The sequence below is a fragment of the Epinephelus fuscoguttatus genome, linkage group LG12 (assembly GCF_011397635.1).
Source record: "Epinephelus fuscoguttatus linkage group LG12, E.fuscoguttatus.final_Chr_v1".
In the NCBI taxonomy this organism is placed as follows: Eukaryota; Metazoa; Chordata; class Actinopteri; order Perciformes; family Serranidae; genus Epinephelus; species Epinephelus fuscoguttatus.
The window spans coordinates 33,104,738-33,124,710 of NC_064763.1; the positions used below are offsets into that span (position 1 = coordinate 33,104,738).

At 41.8% G+C, this 19,973-nt stretch overlaps 1 protein-coding gene across 1 annotated transcript in view; it reads left to right on the forward strand.

The window, feature by feature from the left end:
* The window catches only part of LOC125898300 (glutaredoxin domain-containing cysteine-rich protein 2), a 31,630-nt gene extending 15,548 nt beyond the window's left edge, over positions 1 to 16,082 (forward strand). Inside the window, exons 2-6 of the mRNA XM_049592071.1 lie at positions 3,331 to 3,482; positions 3,933 to 4,116; positions 8,362 to 8,471; positions 11,779 to 12,006; positions 14,895 to 16,082. Of these exons, the coding sequence (XP_049448028.1) occupies positions 3,426 to 3,482; positions 3,933 to 4,116; positions 8,362 to 8,471; positions 11,779 to 12,006; positions 14,895 to 15,068 (753 nt within the window). The 5' untranslated portion in view covers positions 3,331 to 3,425 and the 3' untranslated portion in view covers positions 15,069 to 16,082. The remainder of the gene's footprint in view (positions 1 to 3,330; positions 3,483 to 3,932; positions 4,117 to 8,361; positions 8,472 to 11,778; positions 12,007 to 14,894) is intronic.
* Positions 16,083 to 19,973: the final 3,891 nt, after the last annotated feature.

Sequence of the window (19,973 nt, forward strand, 5' to 3'; positions counted from 1 at the left end):
TAAAATTATTACTGTCTTACCTACACACATTCATATGCAAATAGAGGAGCTAAACTAAAATGAATTTCTACCTTATCAATTATGAGGGTCCAGGGCTGAAGCTGAATATATATTTGTCGCCTCTGTTTTTGTTCTAAAACACTGTCTGGCTGGCCTAACATATGTACATGAACTGTTTCTATCCTTGGGCTTTACTGAATAACAGTTTAAAAAATGTTTGCAAAGAAATTTCTTAACTTCAGTATGAATGTGATGATTATTTACCTTGACTTGAACAGGGTCACACGTCTGTATATAATTTATACTTATAAAAATGTAAGTAAGGTAAGTTAAAGGAGAGTCTGAAGTAGTCTGAGTCTAAGCTGTACTTTAAAAAAAATGAACCTATCCTTCAGTATCACTATACCACACCATGAGTCCTTACACTGTGTCTAATGCATGGTAACCCCTCCTATTAGTCACACTAAGTAGTGGGTAATTTGAAGTTAAACGCAAAATAAGGATACGTAATTTACCAAATAATTGAAGCCATTGCACTAGACAGGAAAACACTTAGCACGTGGTGATTTAGTTAGAACGCTAATTGTATGACTCATCAGCCCAAGTAATTACACTGTAGGATAGGGAGAGGAAGACTTTAATTGTATACTTTCAAGGATGTCCTTAAATTGAAATATTTTTCTGTAGATTTTTTCCCCCAACTCAGTTGAATGACTATTCTTAATATCTTTTCGTTTCTTCTTGGTTGCAACATGTTTCATAATGTTTCTTTCTAGTGTTTTTGCTATAAGAGGAAATGTTGCAAATGATGTCGGGATGAATTTTACTTTAAAGACGACCTATTATGATTTTCCATTATTTGAATTCCATATGAGAGATGATCATCTTAAACATGGCCAAAGTTTTAAATAATAAATACTTTTTCCAACTTTTTTTTTTTTTTTTTTCCTTTTAACTCTGGCTACAGTAGCAAGTGCTTACATCAGTAGCTTACACTGCTACATGTAGCGACATGCTAGCATCTGGGAAACATGTAATAAACTTGGTTGCAAATGTCAATAATTTCTCCCAGATTTTGGATGATATCCCTGCTGGAACATGGCTGTTTGTGTTTAGAAGCGTTCATTGGTGATTTTTCACAGTGAAAACCACCACTACTCTCTTTTAAAGTCATTCGTCACCTGCAAATGTGCTAACATCCATGTAGCTACACACTTACATCAGGGAAAAATGTAGTCTTGGTTGCTGATGTTTATTTTTCCTTGATTTTGGATCCTATTCCTGCTGGAACATGTCTGGTTGTGTGTAGAAACTTTTATTGGTGATCTTCCAAGGTAGAAAATGTAACTATTCTCTGTTACAGTCAGCTGCACTGACGAAGCAGAGATGTTAAGCTGTGAAAGACTCGGAAATGCTTAGCAATCAGAGCAGACTGGGCTTTTTCGGGGTCCGTGTCAAAGTCCTGTTGTTCCGATATGTGATTATACTAGGCTATACTGTATTTGTGTACCATAGAGGATCAGCAAACACAACAAAAGTAGGCTACTGGTCGAGATACAAGTGTCATAGAGAGGAGAGAGTGAAACACCATAACCTCCTGTTATTAACTCTGGGGTCTGGGTTGTATGGGGAGCTCTCCGCCGTGCTGAACGGCTCCTGGTGGGCATATTTCTGCCTTGATGGTGCACCGCGACCAGCTCTGGGTCAGCTGGGAAAGGCTTGAGGCGAAGCAGGCTCACAGCTTATGTGTTTGTCATTTTCTTTTTCATTTAAACCCACACCATGATCTTTTCCTGACCCTAACCAAGTGGTTTTTGTGCCTAAACCTAACCAGACCTTAACCACAGGGCATCATGATGATTTTGGAACAACAGGACTTCGGAACAGTGGGTTTAATATGGTCAGAACAATGGGATGTCGGACCAATGGACTGTCGGACCAATGGGCAGTTCCCCTTTTTCGGGAGGGGGGCTTAAAGTGACAGTCACTAAATGGAGCATCTCAGACAGAGTATGAATACAGGTGCTCTAGTACAGACAGTATGAGGAGCATTAAAGTACGTACACATATTCTGGTAGAGACCTTGAGTACAAGTATGAACCTAAAAATGAGCATACAGTTCTCTACATATAATTTTGAAAGCATTCTTCCAGAAACAGGAGCAGATCCACAAGTTACAGGTAAGTTTTGGTGGGGTTCACCTCAGTTAAACATCTGGACTGAATAAACTTTCTCATCTTTTGTCTGTGACATCCAAAGCATTTGTGATATAAGCCTGTTTGATTTGTCTTTGAATCTTCTCAGATTCCAGAGGAGCTCCCTGAGCGCTGCCTGCTGGAGAATGTTATATTTCATGTTTTACCTCAGACCTACTGGAACGTCTTTTTCTTTAGGTTAGACTTTCAAAGAGTCTGACTCAGATTCCACTGAGTCATGAAGTAAGACTCTATAAAACACTAAAGATTTGGTGCTACGAATGAGACTACTCACCTTGGACAGACACATCCAGTATAGAAATGTATATATAAACTAGAAAGACTTTCGAAGAGTGCAGACCTCCCCCATGCCAAACACCCCATCTCACAATGTTAACAAAAGTGAGAGATAATTTGTGTATCCATGATGCGGAGCTCCTCGAAAATTAAATGACTTCTGCCCTGACCCATGCTACAGCCTTCCACCAATGAAAATTGAGCCAGTACCTTTTTTCTGTAATCCTGCAAACAAATAGAACCAAAAAACATCCTCATCGTTGGAGGTGACAATACAAAGAAGCAAACTGAAAACAAAGTGTTATTTCAGTGTAATACAGCTCTGAACTTTGTGATCATAGACATATCTGTTTTTTAGTATGACAGCAACATACATCAAATGTCACGTTACTGTTCAACACTGATGCACTCGGCTCCAGTCCAAAGACAGGCAGCCCTACAACTATCTAACAACTCCCACACACACACAGACTCACTCTCTCTTTCTTTCCTTAACACACACAAACACACAGTGCTCCACACGGACTCCAACTACCTTCTATTCTGGTGATCATAATTATTTGATGAGGGAGCTTCTGGTTTCTCAACCACCCTTTTGTACACACGATCTCGCTTTGAATAATTTAGCATGGGGAGCCAGAAAGGTGGTTCCTTAAAACAGCAGGTACAGTCAAACTCAGGAGGCAGGACAGGCGGAGAGAGCTTTATCTCATCTAGTCATCCACCCACCCCTTACACGCAAGCTCTTCAGTCGGGCTCTCATACCCTTTGCTTCAGTCAAGCTGAATATCAGTCCATTCTTTTATCCGTCTATCCGTACTCTCTTTTATCGCACCAGGCACCACAGTGTCCAGCTGATGTCAATTCGCCCCAGGTAAGGAGCTCCTTGGATGGACTGACACTCCCTCGGCGTCCTCTCCTCAATCAGCCACCATGGAGGAACTCCAGAGAAAACTGAATCAGCGCTATGAAGGCACCAAGCCCAGAAAGGTGAGTTATTCACAGATCACTTACTGTCAGATTCATGGGTTTTGAAGTACTTTAATAAATTATTTCACTGTGTTGAGTAAAAGACATATTGAGGTCATTACTGAGCTTCCTGTTTCAATTTCTTCTTTATGCAGTTGCTTTAACATCAGTGGCATATTGTCTTATATTAAAGCACACAGCTAGGTGAAACTGGTGTGCTTGAAGATCTAGCTTCTTACTGCATCTGTTGTCAAACTGCAAGCCGAGAAATGGAACAGCATTAGCTTGGATGATGACACGGAAATATATGTTGACATGGAAATGTTTGTATGCACCTCTCCTGTTTGATCAGTTTTTTCTCTACATAAAAATCTTAACAAGCTGTGCAAATTAGTCATCAACACCAGTTCAGCATGTAATACCTTCTGGGGAGTGAAGTAAAACCATGTCACCTTCAACTCAAAACCACAGGTTAGGTTCAAGTTGGCGTCATCCTACAGCGGCCGGGTGCTGAAGCACGTGTATGAGGATGGTCAGGAGCTGGACAGTCCAGAGGAGAAATACCCTCACAGCTTCGTTCACCGCAAGATCCCTCCCAGCCACCTGGAGGTGGAGCAGCTCTGTGGGTTTGAGGATTCTCATGGGGACCAACAAGGTGGGTTTTTATCACACACTACCACTACGTCTTACTCGATATGACTGCACTGAGGTTTGTTTGTGTGGGCGCTAAGCCAGTATCCAGGGAGACCAACGAGATGTGTTTATTACATTTGCATATGGCAACTACAGCCCATATGTTGGAGTGGTTTCCATGAAATTGTTTGGCCATGTTTGCCTGAGAATGTTCCATGCTTTCATAGTAATGGCTGTGCATGATTGCGACCCTGCTGTACAGTGTATATTTATTTGTGCGTGCGCAGTAAGACTGCCAGTGTGCTAACAAACATCTCAAATACTGAGGGTTACAGCAGTGTGTGTGACAATGATGGGGAACATCTCAAGGCTACACAATTACATGCTCAATAGCTCACCTACGTGCACTGATCATGTTGTTATCTGCAATTGTTAAGGTGTGTTCTATAGCTATACCTATGCTATGTTTTTCCAGTCATTTTTTAACTGGTGGAGAACATGCTGAGCTGAAACATGTTCCTCTCATCCAGTTGTGCAAAAAGCATATTTCCTTTAAACTGATGATAGTAATCAGCTCGATTTTATTTTAGCCAGACTTCTAACTCTAAGTTCAAATGTTATAACGGTCCACTGTGTTGGCAGTAAATATGTAGGAAATGGTCGCAGCATGCACCAGAGGTGGTCGGTCATACTGTGAACTTGGAGCACTACCAATTTCAAAGATAAAATGCTCAGCTATAGAGCTATCTTAGCATGCCCACAATATGATTTATTTCCCAAGTTTCTACTGTTGTGAGAGTGAACAACTTTAAATGTTGTTAGAAATATTGTATGGTGTCCAGTTAACGTAATAAGTTGACATTTTGGAGGAATACAGTTATTTGCTTTGTTGCAGGGAGTTCTTGAGAAGACCGATGCCACACTTGAAGGCCTGTCTGTAGGAGCTGAAGCTACTTCCAGCAGTCACTTAGCTTAGATGAAGACTGGAAACAGGGGAGGGATCCAGCCTGGCTCTGTCCACATGCTATTAATAATTCAATATGCACAAAAACTGAATCTAAAAACTGCAACCAGCTGCTTGACCAATATTGTGTTGAAGGTATGGACCAGTAACTTGGAGCCTGGAGCCTCATCTGGTTGCTTGGCAACTAGTCCCATCTGCTCATTTTTATTTATTTATTTATTTATTTATTTATTTATTTTTAGTTCAACAGAATAAATGTTTCCGTTTTACATTTCTGCAATCCACAGATATGTTACATTTGAACATTACATGTGTAGCAGATATGTTGAACCTTAAAGCCACAGTGTGTAGGAATTTCTCCCATCTAACGCTGATCATATATTGTATTCAAACAGATGGCGCACTCTAGCGCCTCACTGTTTCAAACACGTATTGCAACAACTGTAGCCGCTGTGTACCAAAAAGCTATGATAACACTAATGAAACCATGTCATCCAATACTACATGGAGTATTCATTCAGGCTCCTACACAGACACACGCGACGCGAGTTGACAAACCCCCTCCTCACCATGCTGGCTGTGTTTACAATGTAGGACTGTTGGGGCGGATGTAAATTGAAACAAACCAATCACGTCTTGTCCTTTGACAACTGACAAGTGGCTCAACCTCACACACCTCATCCCTCTCCTCGCATTACTGCACTGCTAACAGCTGTTAGTGGCCAGCGGCACTACTGCCGCATAACAAAGTCCCACTCTTTGAGCATAATGCAGGATCATGTATTATGCAGCATCACGGGAGACGAAATCCTCATCGCCAAGAAAGTGCAAAAGGGAATCAAAAAGGCGACCAGCGAATTAAAAAAACAAGGGTCAGCATTGGGGTTGCCTTTCCCAGGTGGAGAGAGCTGCTGAAGGAGAAAGGTAATACAATCACAGGCCAGCGGCTAACAGCGGCTAACAGCTAACAGCGGCACAGTGATGCAAGGAGAGGGATGAGGCTGTTAGTGACTGGCCGCTAACAGCGGCTAACAGCCAACAGCGGCGCTGGCCTGTGATTGCATTACCATTCTCCCTCAGCAACTCTCTCCACCTGGGAAAGGCTGCCCCGATGTGGGCCTTCGTTTTTTTAATTCGCCGGTCACGCTGCCTTTTCTATTCCCTTTTGCGCTTTCTTGGCGACAAGGATTCTGTCTCCCATGATGCTGCATATGCATGATCCTGGATTATGCTCAAAGAGTGAGACTTTGTTTCAAATTTGCCAGGGTAGTAGCGAAGCGCCTCTTGCTCCTCTCCTTCGGCTCCTGAGTCACGCAGTGCTGGCCTGGCTCTCAACGAAAACGCCGAAGGCGGTGCTGTATGTCCCTTGCTGGCGGGTGTATTCTCAAGATGGCGAGACGTTATGGAACCCCACAGACGACTTACCCGCACAATGTATAAACAAATCCAAAATTCTCCTTTTACGAGAATAAGTCAGATTATTGGTGGAGGTAATAGTACACCAGTGATGACATATTTATGAATGCAGATATCGATTTTTGCCAATAAACAACTGAAAATGTTACACAATGTCCCTTTAACATTTCAATTTTCAGTTTTATGTTTTGAGAACCTTGCGGTTAACGTTTGGCTAGGTCAAGACAAAAACCACTTGGTTGGGATACGAAAAACAATATTGGCTTAAATACTTGCTTCTGTAGTTACAAACATTGCTGGCAATGTCCCAACCAGTTCTTAAAAATTATTTGCTTTTGTTGGTCTCAATAAGATACTCAGCTGAGACCTGTGTCATACATATGAAATGTTCAAACGTACCTGTGGTAGAGTTGGGTCGGTATGAGGAAAAAACCCCAAAACGGTCTGGTTTTTGTGAAAAAGCGCATCAAGTCGGTAATACCGGATCAAAGCCAAAGTGTTGCCATATTGGCGCATACTTTGATTTCTTCGAGATTAAACTGTCCGCCATTATCGACTCCCCGTCACTGTTAAACAAACTCCAGGCTACAGTTGAGGCCTCGGTGCATGTGCACTCACACCTCCTAGCTCAGTCCCTACCCCACTCCCACCCCCCTCTCTCTCCTGCTCGCTGTGCGGTTGGCGAAGAGGCAGACACAGGCTGTAAAATAACATATGCGGTCCGGTCGGTCTCAAAAAAAAAAAAAAAAAAAAATCCCGGTCCAAGACGGAGTACTGAACCGAATTGGTATTACCGAGAACCGACCCAACCCTAACCTGTGGTTTGCAGAAACGTACAATACCAATATTTTTTCTTGCAACTGGGCTGGAATGCACCACTCACTCAAAAACACAAGTACAGTTTTGTTAAGATGAGGATTTGTTAAGGCTAAGGTGCTATGCTGGCAAACAGCTAGCTTGGGTAATTGCTAATCAGCTAACAGCTAGCCCTGGTAATCAGTGCTATGCCATTGTTCCGAGCCCCATTAATCTGATAAGTCTCTGTCAGCCTGTTATCCCAAAAACAAACGCCAAATGCGATGTATCCGTGGCCTGCAGAATAAAAATGTACACATTTTTTCTGGTGATTGGGTTGTCTAACTGCAGGGTGTATTTATGGAGAAACCTATTGTATGCACTGTATGGGAGAAACATAAGAGCAATGGGCGTTTGTTTTGGGGATAACGGAATGTCAGACAAATGGGCTGTTAGTCCAATGGGACATTTTTCGGATGAATGAGGCTTTTAAATTTTGGGCTGTTAGAGCAATGGGCAGTCCCCTGGTTGTCATAGTTACTGATGTACACACCTATGGTTGGTGGTTGTAGGCTGTTGTCTCACAACCTTCCACGACTTCCAAACATTCAGACAAGCACATGGACGATGGGTATTCCTCCACTATGCTTTTTTCACCACAATACGAGCATATTCATCTGGTTTCCTGTTCTTTTTGTGTCCAGATGGCAATAAAACAGCAGCCTCTTCTGTTTCATCAAAATGATCCATGCTAATATTCACAAACTCCAGCCGGTTTTACCCCGAAAACTCCGCTTCAGACTCCGGTTGCTACAGATGCTGGCGCCACTATCTTTGTATCTTGGTCTAAACGTGCTGCGCTGATTCACTCAATGGATTCAACAGTGGCACTTGCACCAAAACATATTTTGGATCTGAAAACAGCTCTATGTAAATTGTTAATTACAGCTCTCAGTTCATTTTTTACCAGAATGGCGTTTGTCTCTTTTTGCAAATTAACACTTCACTTGTTGGTGGATGAAACCTGAATGCCTCAAATCTCTGGTATAAGTTCTCACTTCATCCTGACAACATGTTTTCCTCTGTACGCAGGTGTCTATCCTCCAACAGGGCTCATTGCCCAGAGAATAAACGTGTACAGAGGAATGGGAAGCTACAAGCCTGCTGCAGGCCAGACTGAGGAAGCAGAGGATGGTGCCAAAGTAAGCAATGCAACTCATTTTGATTTTGCTAAATTTTGATATTAATCAAGATCAACTTAGATTAGATTTCCCACTTGGGGTGGCAGTTTTGTCTCTCTGAATGTCAAGTACTGAGACCTATCTTAATTGTCTTTATTAATTCGCCAGCCCTGTTTAAATGAACTGTAATCAAAAAATAACAAGACTTTGCTGAATGTTAATTAAAATGTCCATCAAAGCAACAGTTTACTTTAATGCGATCTTAAGAAACAGCAGTTTAGTAATGGAGATTGTGATGTAGCACCTGAAACATTGCCAGTTCAGCATATATACTAAAATATGCATGTTGTTTTTATAGAGTTATTGTCTGTGATTTTAAACAACACCCACACAAAAAGTTGTTAACATGTTTTAAGTGTAATATTTAGTGTTTCTGACACCCTTTGTACGGCTGCTAATTTTGGACTATGATTACTGTGAAACATCTCTTTGTACATACTTACATAAAGGGAAGTATAATAAAGTTTTGCAGCTCCTTGGAAGAGTTGGTATTTATTTTTCAAACCCCACAGAGTATTGCAAGTCTACATATGCTGAAAAGCAAACAGACACGCCAACATAAGCACATACACAATTACCAGCCAACGCAGAGTAATTTAATAATTAATTCAAACATCTTTAGAACAGAACAAGCAATCCAGACTTAAAATAGAAAAACCATGGGCAATTAAAGCACCTACTGCATGCTGTTCTGTGAAAATTGTACAACAATTAAAGCCGAACAACGACTACAAAATTGTTCATCTGAAAGGAATAAGCCACTGTTACTGTGGCACTGGCTTCATTAGTGCAGCAGGCTGAGAGGGAGGTCAGCTACATCGCCTGCTGGCTTAGTGTCAGTTTCATTCTTTTATCCTCTAAACAAAGGCAAGCTTGGCCCTGGTGACCAAGGCCTGTATTTATCACATTTATCAGCAGAAAACAGCAATCTGGATTTAGTCTATCCTTTTGGGGCATTATTGAAAGGATTGTGTGGTGGTCCTAGAGGAGCACCCCTACTGTAGATGGTCTAATGAGTTGGTCCGAGTATGACTTCAGTGCATTCTCTGTCTGTTTTATATATAATAAGGGAGTTATACTGGGAAGAAAGAAGCTCTTTATCTGATTTTTAATTATGAATCTTTTTAAAATGAAACCCAACAGATCAATTAAACAGTTCCAAAACGGGCCAGAAAGTGAGTTTGGAGAGTCAGAAATGTCAGGGATTAGCAAAGTAATCACTGAGTCATTGGCGATCAACAGTTCAGCCCTGCCGATATGGATCTGTTCGTTTTTCTGATTCACTTTCCTCATAGACAATGTTGACTCACTTCTGAAGCTTGGATCGGCATGGAACTCTCCCAGTTAAACTATCAGTGCAGAAGATAAACAAAACGTGCAGAAAAATATCTGTTTCTTGAATAACAATTTGAAGATACACGTTAACTATGAATCACAAGGTCCACATTGATCCAACCATGGAGCTTAAAATTCTGTTCTGCTCTCTTTCTGGTACAATAATTCAGCAACTACGGTACTATGTTTTCTCAGTTACAACAATGAAGCATTTTGAATTTGCTACAGCCATAACTCTAGCTTTACAATGACACTTGTGGTCAGGTGTTTTAATATTTTGAGCTATCCACTATGCCAGAATGACCTACATCGTCACATAAATGTAGCCTAAAAATAGTTACCGGTGGTTTATGTTTCATCTCTGCATCAGTTTTCATATGTCACAGTTCTAAGAAACCAATCTCGTCAATTTGCCACAGGATTGGTGGGGTATTAGATGAGATGCCAGGCTACGTATCAGTATTTTGCAAGCCAAGTTTCACTTTCACTTCAACTTCATAGAGCTGGGGATAAGGAACAGGGTCTAACATAGCAACACATTAGCCTTGTTTACACCAAACACTTCTCCTATGCTATCTTTGGAACCAAATATAACCCTTCAGACATGGTCCCTAGACCCTTGGTCTGCTTAGCATTTCCACCACAAACTCTTTCATGTAGGCAGGGTTGTTGTCACTCACTGCTCCGCCCAGCATTCACTGTATTTCCTCCTTTATCAGTCTGCACCTCTTATCATCCACAGAATGGGGTTGCATGCCGACATTTTCAAAATAAAATAGAACAGGCTGCAGTGAGAGTCTCTCTCCATGGGAAAATTAGAAATAGCAAGTTTGTGCATTTAGTCCTTCTAAGGCAAGCTCAGGGGTTTAATGTTGCCGGAGCCCACAGGAACAACCCACAGCGACACTTTCTTTTACTCCCGGTGAGGACTATGCATTATGCATTTCACATAATCTGGTCGAAATTAATATATATAAATGCTTGTGGATCCACTCATTACTAAAAGTGTATGTCACCCAAGAGAGACAATGAAAACTAAAGTAATGGTCAAAGTTCAGTTAAAATTTAAGGTGTGCTGATTCACATTGTCACCTCATGCACCTCAGTTGAAGTTGACTGAGTGAAGTAACTTGTTTTTTCTCAGACTACACCTGCTGCCTCATTTTATAGTTACAGTTTACTAATATATGTAAAACTCGCCACAGTATGAATTAGCCTCAAAACCAGCCACAACTCAGCCCTGAGCAGAGTGACTGTCTACTATTGACCAATCAACGGACTGCAGTGTTCACAGCTCCACCTTTTAGTACCAGATCTGTGTGCTAGGTACCCCAACAGAGGGGGTGACCAATAATGGGGACGGTACAGAACAGCCCCATTGATACCATCCACAACTTTGTACAGTGGAAATGGAAAAAAAGTGTATCAAACTGAACTGAACCGTACCGTACTGCTCAGTGGAAACGGGGCTATTGTGAATTGTTTGATATTGTGGTTAAGGGGAAGGCTTATGTCATCTATTTCCTTTTCATTACATCTTGTTGTAGAGCACGATGAGCATAAGGTGAGCAAGTACGCTCGAGCTGCAGGCAAGTGGCAGAGTAGTGGGCGGAGATCAAGGAGGTGACCAATTTGCATATTCATGTTTCTGCATATACTGAGTAAGGCAAAGGTCTGAAATGATATCTAAGCAGTCTTAAGGCATAAAGGTGTTGTTTTAATGGACAAAACCTTTGAATATTGAATTTTGATGAACAGAGATGAGTTTTTAGCCGTTTATTCTGCACTCTCCTCAAGCACACTCAAAGCCTATAGCCCATAGACTTATTGGAACTATGTAAACACAAGTAGAGGCTAAGTAAATTACTTAATCTTAGGATGCACCCACTGTTGTTAATATTAACTAATATAGGATTATTTTGGTTTCCTTCAGTCCCCAGTGTTGGACTTTGGCAAGATCATCATCTACACCAGCAACCTGCGCATCATCAGAGCGCCACCGAGGAAGCCTGAAGCGTTACGGCACCACACAGTGCCTCCTCTGGACTTTGAGGGATACCCAAAGGCCAGGGAGAGGGGCAGCAGGAGGAGGGCTAAAGCTCTTTGCACACAGGAAGGGGAGGAGAAGGAGGAGAAACAGATCAGCGACACAGAGACCAAGGTAATGATCCTTGGCCAAATTATTCTCAGTGGTGTGGTAGGGTTTTTATCACCCTGCTTCTCTTTCTCGGTAGTCTCTCTCTCACCATGTCCTTCCCCTCCTCCTCCTCCTCCCCACACGTTGTGTCTCTGCATATGTCTTCAACCATTTTTTGTTCACATTATCTGTGTTTTCGAGAGCATAACTGCAGGATCGTCTGTGCAGCCATATTGTTGTAATTTGAAACTGTTCACAGAGGGGTGTTTATTCTCATCCCACAGTCCCCCCTGTGTTTCCTTGTAACTGCCACCTTATTTGTGCCCCTTCTCTTTTCTTTTCTTGTGCCCCCCTCCTGCTGCTGCTGCAACAACCACCACCCCATTGTCCTAGTGTTATCTGTCAACTGTGAACACATACTGATGAGTCCACAGTTTTACTCTGCCCTTGCAGCATTTGCCTGCCACTTGCCAGCCCGCAAGGATACCCGGCTTGCTATTATCCCTTCCCTATCATCTCCTCGGCTGATTACTGTTCTCTTCCCTTCACTCCCTCCATTCTTTTCTCACCTCTCTCGTTATTTTCTCATTTTCTCTGCCTCCAGAAAAAAAAAGTTCATTCTCAGCTCCTTTTTTTTTTTTCATTATTTGGCAATCTCACTGCTCTTTGTTACTTTCTTTTCTTTATCATCTTTACCTTTGTTGGCCAAACTCTAAGGTAGTTAATTTTTCACTGTCTGTGTGTTTTTAATTTCAAACACAGACTAAGGTTTATACATTGTATGTGCAATTTGGTAACTGTTTAACCAATCTGGACTTTGATTTTCAGCCCAATTGCCAGAAGAAAAATGTTGCAATCATATGTCTCATAAGTTTTACTGTATCATATCAGCATTTGTAAAGTTACATATAAGATGACTTCGTCATAAGGGAGTGGAGGGGATAGTAGTTGGCGTGTTCCATAGGTGACATGCTTGCCAAGCTGCAGATCACTGTTCAAGACCAAAAAAAAAAAGTTGTGATTTAGCGATGTACCTAGCAGCATTTTGGCTCCAAATGTGGGTGTTTCATAGCAACCTGTTTGTTTCTATCCATCAGCTTTTTAAGCTTCAAACATGGGTGTTTTGTGGCAACATGTCAGTGTTTTTCCCAGCAGGTTTTTAGCCTCTAAATGTGGGTTTTTTGTAACGACCAGGGTTTGTACAGCAGGGATAATGCCATGAAAAGCAATAGTGTTTTGTTTAGACATCACTGCTTTTCCTGCCAGGAGTTCTCCCCTCTAAAATTGAGCACGGTCTTGCGCAGAAGTCATCAAAATCCAGCGCTTGGGCAGTGACTGGCGGGGTCAGAAACGAACAAAAAGAGGCATCCTTTAACGTCGGCATGATGGTGGATGGGTCTAACAAACACTGACTTTCACCCGAGAAAGCGGTGTTCACGTCCTGTAAGATTCTAAAGCCAACCTGTGTTCTTTTTTACTAAGCCGTATCATGCCATGATGTTAAAGGACACCTTTTTTCGTTGGTTTCTGATGCCGCAAGTCAGTGCCCAAGCATCGGATTTCGACGAGTACGGAATGAGACCGGCCTCGCCAAAATGTAATCCTTTCCTAACCATAACCAAGTGGTTTTTGTGCCTAAATCTAACCACAAGTTTACCACAACATTGTTGATTTTTAAAGTTGCAGTGTATCTGCTACATAAAAACATGCAAATGTGAACTTTTTTTTTTTTTTTTTTGTGGTGACTGGGCAAAGATTTCACTATCGCTACGATAACTGATCATCACAATGCAATCCACTAAGCCTTATGTGCAGTCAAAGCACCAACTTACATTAAAAGGAAAATCTTGTGCGTATTGGAATTTGGTGAGAGTATGTCAGCTGCAAACATTTGCTTGTAGGGTAAGCATGTTGAGTGGGTTTTGATGGCAGTGCTGGTCAAAAGGTAACTGATTATCTTGCTTAAAGTGTAACCAGTAATCTTAACAAAAGCAGTATCCAAACTGAATAGCATCTCACTTACTTTTAGCCTTTTTTTTCAGAATTAAACTGTTAAACAGGAGCTTAAAAAACATGCCTTTTAGTTTCATGGAGCATCTTCCTCTGATGCAATCTAGCATGCTTCATTAAGCAGGCCATCTCTGTTTTTTTTTTCTTTACTTTGGGACTCCCACAGGAAAATCCTAAAGGGTCAGAGATGAATGGCATTTAGTTTGTGGCACTTAAATATTTAAATGCACTTGCAACCTCAACAGCAACAACATGCTGCTTCCTCCAAAAAATACACAGGCCTTGCTGTGCAAAGTTTTCCTGGAAAACAATTTCCTGCTGATTTAGGACATCCAGTAGTTTGTAAAGATTTACATCTACTGTTAGTATCTACCCCTCGTGTCATCGTTACTCTACAGGCAGCTGCTCTTTATTGTACATTTAGTTGCAATGACCAGCTGGCTGTATAAATGACCAGCTGGCTGTACATTATCCCGCAAACACAGCTACTTACCAAAGGTGTTTAATTATAAATAATAGTGGAAAAATCCTCCATGTTGTTACCATTGTTTAGTGTGTGTCAGCAGGCCAGCCAGTTAAACTCGATAGCTGTGTTAATTGTCACTGTTCATGAACTGTCTAAAGGTGTTGCAAATTAATCAGCTTTGAAACAGTTGCAGTGTGAACATGTGTACTATATTGTGATGTAAAAATGGTGGTTTATTGTAGATTATTGATGCACTGACACAACATATAAATATATCCTCCCTTCCAACTTCTCTTTTCAGTTCTCTATACATATGTTTCTTGTCGTTCTCACCCACTCCAACCTCCTCCTCCCTTTCTTACCCTTTGCCTAACCTTACAACTCCTCTCTTTCACCTCCTCTTTCTCCTCCTCTAATGTGTTTCTTCTGTCTCCAGGAGGCAGACAGCTGCCAGGATTGTGGCGGTTCGGGCTGCGCTCCCTGCTCTCTGTGTCACGGTAGCAAGCTGTCCATGCTGGCGAACCGCTTCAATGAGTCCATCAGTGATCTGCGTTGCCAAGCCTGCTACCCCCATGGTCTGGAGAAGTGCCAGTCCTGCTCCAGCAAATAGCACTGTTTGGCTGACACCCATGTCTGGCAGAGAGAGTGAGTGAGTGAATGAGAGTGTGTAGCTGTGAGTGAGTGTGTGCCCGATGTGCTATGGGTTTGTCACAATTGTCTCAGCGGCAATATTGCTCTAATCCAAAGTGTTCTTGGTGGGGCGTTTCGAAGCACTACTAGGAAACATAAGCCATCACTGGAAAGGGGGAATTATGAATTGTGCAGCGGGCAAAAAATCATAAAATAGAATTACTGTGTGCAGTGAACATGGCTTGCGATAACACAAACGCATAATCACTTTTTTGTTGTCAGGTTATTTTGCATCTGCACCCTTCTTTCTGACAAAACCGGGTTCCACGACAGAGTTATCAGTTTAATTAAAATGATGCAAACATTTTGCTCTTTATTTCATCTACTGGGAAGGCTGCCCTGTTCCTATCTCCTGTCTCTGTTCACCAGAGAGAATGAAGCCCTTTGTATCCCAACATGTTGTACTATACCAGGGTAACTGATGCTTTAATTTTTTTCTTTGTCAAAATAGGGGGAGAGGAGACAGGGAGATAAAGAGTTTTAGATGGAGGGATAATAGGAACTACAGCCAATATGAGAGATGAGAGCGAGTCAAAAGGAGACAGCTGCATAAATGGCAATAAAATAAATCAAGTTTGATCAAGTGCACTCCACCCACCAATGGCAAAATGCACTCCAGCTTTAAGGAAAGTGACACAGAGGCACTATTTAGCAAGCTACTAGTGTCAGTGAAGAGTCAGTGTCACACTTTTTAAAGCCACATTTAAAAAAAAAAAGAAATACTGACTTTGGGTTGCATATCACTTTATGATGAGATGAGAAGAAAAAGAGAACAGTGAAATAGTTGATAATATAACTGTAGGCCCGCTCAGGAGGTTAAATGATGGCAATTATAATGTTTTCTTTTATTATTTTTTTAATAATCTCATTCTCAGGTTATTGCCATTAAAATTAGTTTCAAAGCTTTACCCACAGTTTTGGTATATGAATGAAATAAAACACCTATTTAATTTTTACTGCCTCCTTTTATTGTGTCCATTAACTGCTGAAAGTTGTGCTTTATTTATTTGTATTCATAGGCGCAGATTTCATGGGGGATGCAGGGGACAGCCTCGCCCAAATTATAATGGAAAGGAACAGAGGACTTTTAAATTAAAGACATTTACACCATAAATTAATGCAGAAAGTGCTCAAATGGGTGAATTAAATATTCACCAGAGAGCAAGAAATTAAGTTTTTAATGCAAAATTTTCAAGAAGTGAACCCCCAAACCGTTTTTTACATATGTGTCCCACCCTGCGTTGTAATGAAGCCTACGTCCCTGTTTGTACTGTATTACTAACACACACATTATAACAACAACACTCTTAGGGGGCGTACACATGCCGTGTTTTTTGCACCCTCAGACTCAGTGTTTTCAATGTACACGTGCGGCAGGCGTGCCCAAACGTGAGAGAAATGCCATCGCGACGCGCACAAGTTCCCAAGCGCCTATTTTTTAGGGCGCAATGGCTGCTCCCCAAGATAAACAGAGTTCAACTTTTGGAACCCAGCAGCACACACCGCATGTCATGTGATGAGCAACAACCAATCACAGCCGACGTTTATCTTTGCCTTCTTCCATAAGTATGTGTCAGTGTTAAATATGGAAAAGTGATCATATTGGTGCAGGGCTGCCAGAGCTTTACATCTGTCCCATGGACGATATGCCCACACACTTATAAACAGCACCTGGAAGAAGATCAGCTTTGCACTTAGGATTTCGGCTAAATAGGCTATGATAAGGTGCTTTTAAAAATTGCTTAGCAACTTCAGACGCAAGCTGTCACCGCACTCTTAAAAGCAGGCTCAAAAAAGGCACAAAAGTAGCACTCTGTGTCTGACCTCAAGTTTTCCAGGTGGTTAAGGACATGGAATTTGTACAGCTCCATAGACTGTATGTAAAAATGGACAACACATCTCCACCCCCACTGTACAAAAAATGAAGCCAAAAACTTCCGGATCCAGCGGCTGCCATTTTATACTGGTGACCTTATTTGGAGCCAGAGTGTTCCCAATAGTGATCCCTGCAGCATCAAGCTCCAACCCACACACCAGTCTGACCAATTGTGAACAGCGCCATTGATCATGAGTACACTGATTGATACACATAGCTGTCAGTCATGACATCAGACCCCCTTTTTATAGCATCAAAAAACTCATTAAAAACAATTGATAAAAATAAGCCCAAAAAAACAACATACATCAGCGTGATAAGAACTATCGAAAATGACAGAAACCATCTTTGGGAAAAAATGATTCAACATGTACTTTGGTCTTTTAGTGTGGCCCATGTCCCATCTGCTAACATAGACGGGGCAGGGTTTATGGCCTATACTGCAGCCAGCCACCAGGAGGCGATTGAGATGCTTTGCTTTTGTTACTGGGAGCTGTCATGTTGTCCATCTTTATTACACAGCCAATGACAACACCCCTGACTGACATTCTTGACATGATTAAAATGTAGCTTATCTAGTCAATAAAGGTCGTGAAGGTCATGGACAGTCACCTTATGTTTTCTTGCAGTGTGCATGAGAATGAGGAATCATTCTCTTGTGTCTTCTCTGAGCCTCATAAGTCAGAAGTGTCTGTACATCAAACATGTCTGATTTTTATGGCTGTAGTCTGGACAAATCTAAATGTAGACAGAGCTGCATCAGAATTCTAACAGCAACGTCTGCAACTGTAATGTGTGAAAGTCATTCCTTAAATGTTTGAAGTGTTTTCACAGTGGGTTAGGGAGTGTTTATTTGTGTGTTCCCAGCTTGAAAACCAAACGAAACGTAACAATAAACACAAATGCAACACGCTGCATAATTCCCAGTCATTACATTTTCATCATTAAACCTTAAATCAGCTGCAATCAAGCACAATGTTTTGTATTGTGCCATTAAACAGGATGATTCAACAGAAAAAGCAAACTAAAAAAAAAAAACCCAAATTAAATAATATCGCCTCAGTAGCAAAGGGTTGTAGAGTGATAGTTTTCAGCTCTGAGCGATCACCTTCATGCAATTATGCACTTCATCTGTGGCGACATCAGCATTTTCCAGGATGACTAACCCATTACAAGCTACCATAAATCTGATTTAAAACATCAGATAGTGATGTTAACCACATTAATTTTGCATTTGTCTTGTGTTTGCAGATGGGTGTAGGTAGAGTTACAAGTTTTTGAAAGCAATGCAGTAACAAAGCCCCTCTAATATCCCTACCTGCCTTGTATTCGGATGTGAATTGCACTGAGCCATAGGATATTTTGCAGTGGCTGCTGAAATGGCATTTTTTTCTTACCACTATCCTTATGCTGCAAGACAGAGATGATCAATCAAAATCAGTGTTAGCAGCTGAAAGCACTGACCACATTTTCTACAGTGTTGGTTGCCCAAAGTCGTGGCAGAACAAGCACCCCCAGACCATTACAGCCCGCTATCTCTGCCCCTATACCTATCTTTGTGCTGGCATTTCCATTATTTTGTCCTATTATGTTAGATAGCCTCACACTCAGTTAAAAACCAGACTGTATGGCTTATCAGCAGCCTGGCCAAAAGCCCCATCAGCAATCAAATGCCTGCTATTTCTGGGATGAGAGGAGGAACCTGAATCTCCAGTCTCCCTCTTTTTCATTCCACTTTCTCTCCCTCCCTCTCTCCCTCTCTCTCTCTCTGACTGGTCTGCTAAAAAATCTGCCACCCATACTGTTGAAACTGAGCTTTGTCATTTCAGCTCCCATTCTCACTTAGTATTCCACAAGGGAGCCAAAGTGAGGCAAAATTGGGTCACAGAACTGTTCTTGGCCTCGTCTGTCCTGCAGGACCAACAGTAGGCTTATAAAGGTGCAGGTAAAAAACACACAAGTGTTTATACTATATACTGTGGGTTTGCAGTGCATAAAGCATATCAATAAAATCTCCAGACATGCTCCAGATGAGTCTTACAAGAATAAAAAAAGTTATCTCTGGATTCTCGGGGTTTTGGTGCAGTGCAGGAAAGGGGAGATTATACAAATAGAGGAATCTGGAGCATGGTAGTATGGTAGTTGTATGCACATCAAATTCAGAGATTCAGTCTTCTATCAGCTCAAGTAGTATTAATAGATGATGTTTCAACTCATCAGGCAAATGACCAACATGACAAAGTGCAAGGTGTATACAAGCACAAAATATACTACATTATGCTGATGATCAACTAATTAAACTCTTTGAATAAGTGCAGTTCAGGCAGGACACAATGTCAAGCTCAGCTCACATCCCAGCTACATCAGCTGATCTCAAACAGCCGCAATCAACTGATGGAGCAGCTGATTGATGGAAGGGAGTCAGCTGATAGATCACATGATTCCTTTCCATGCAACCAATTGGCAAATCTCTGTCAGGGCGCCCTATTTAAACTGCTCTGGCCTGCCTACTGTCGCTGCTTCCTCTGCAAGCTGCTTTGCAACCCGCCTCCACCCCAGCTCCTCCTTTTCATGCTGTGTCTGACTTATCAGTGTCATTCCTGTTTGTCATTGATGCTGCTCTGTTCTGTTCTGTTTTGTTCTGTTCTGCTCGCACATGGAAGGGCAGGGAGGTTTGCTCTCTCTGCCTCAGGCTTTCTCGTTCGCACATGGAAGGGCAGGGAGGTTTGCTCTCTCTGCCTCAGGCTTTTTCGTTCGCATATGGAAGGGCAGATAGGTGTGCTCTCTCTGCCTCAGACTTTCCTTGTTTGCACGCAGACGGGTGGAGACGTATGCTCTCGCCACCTTAGGCTTTCCATGTAGGCACGCAGAAGGCTGGAGAGATGTGTTCTCTCTGCCTTAGGCTTTCCACATAGGCGAGTGGAAGAATCCTCGGTGAGTCGATTAGGA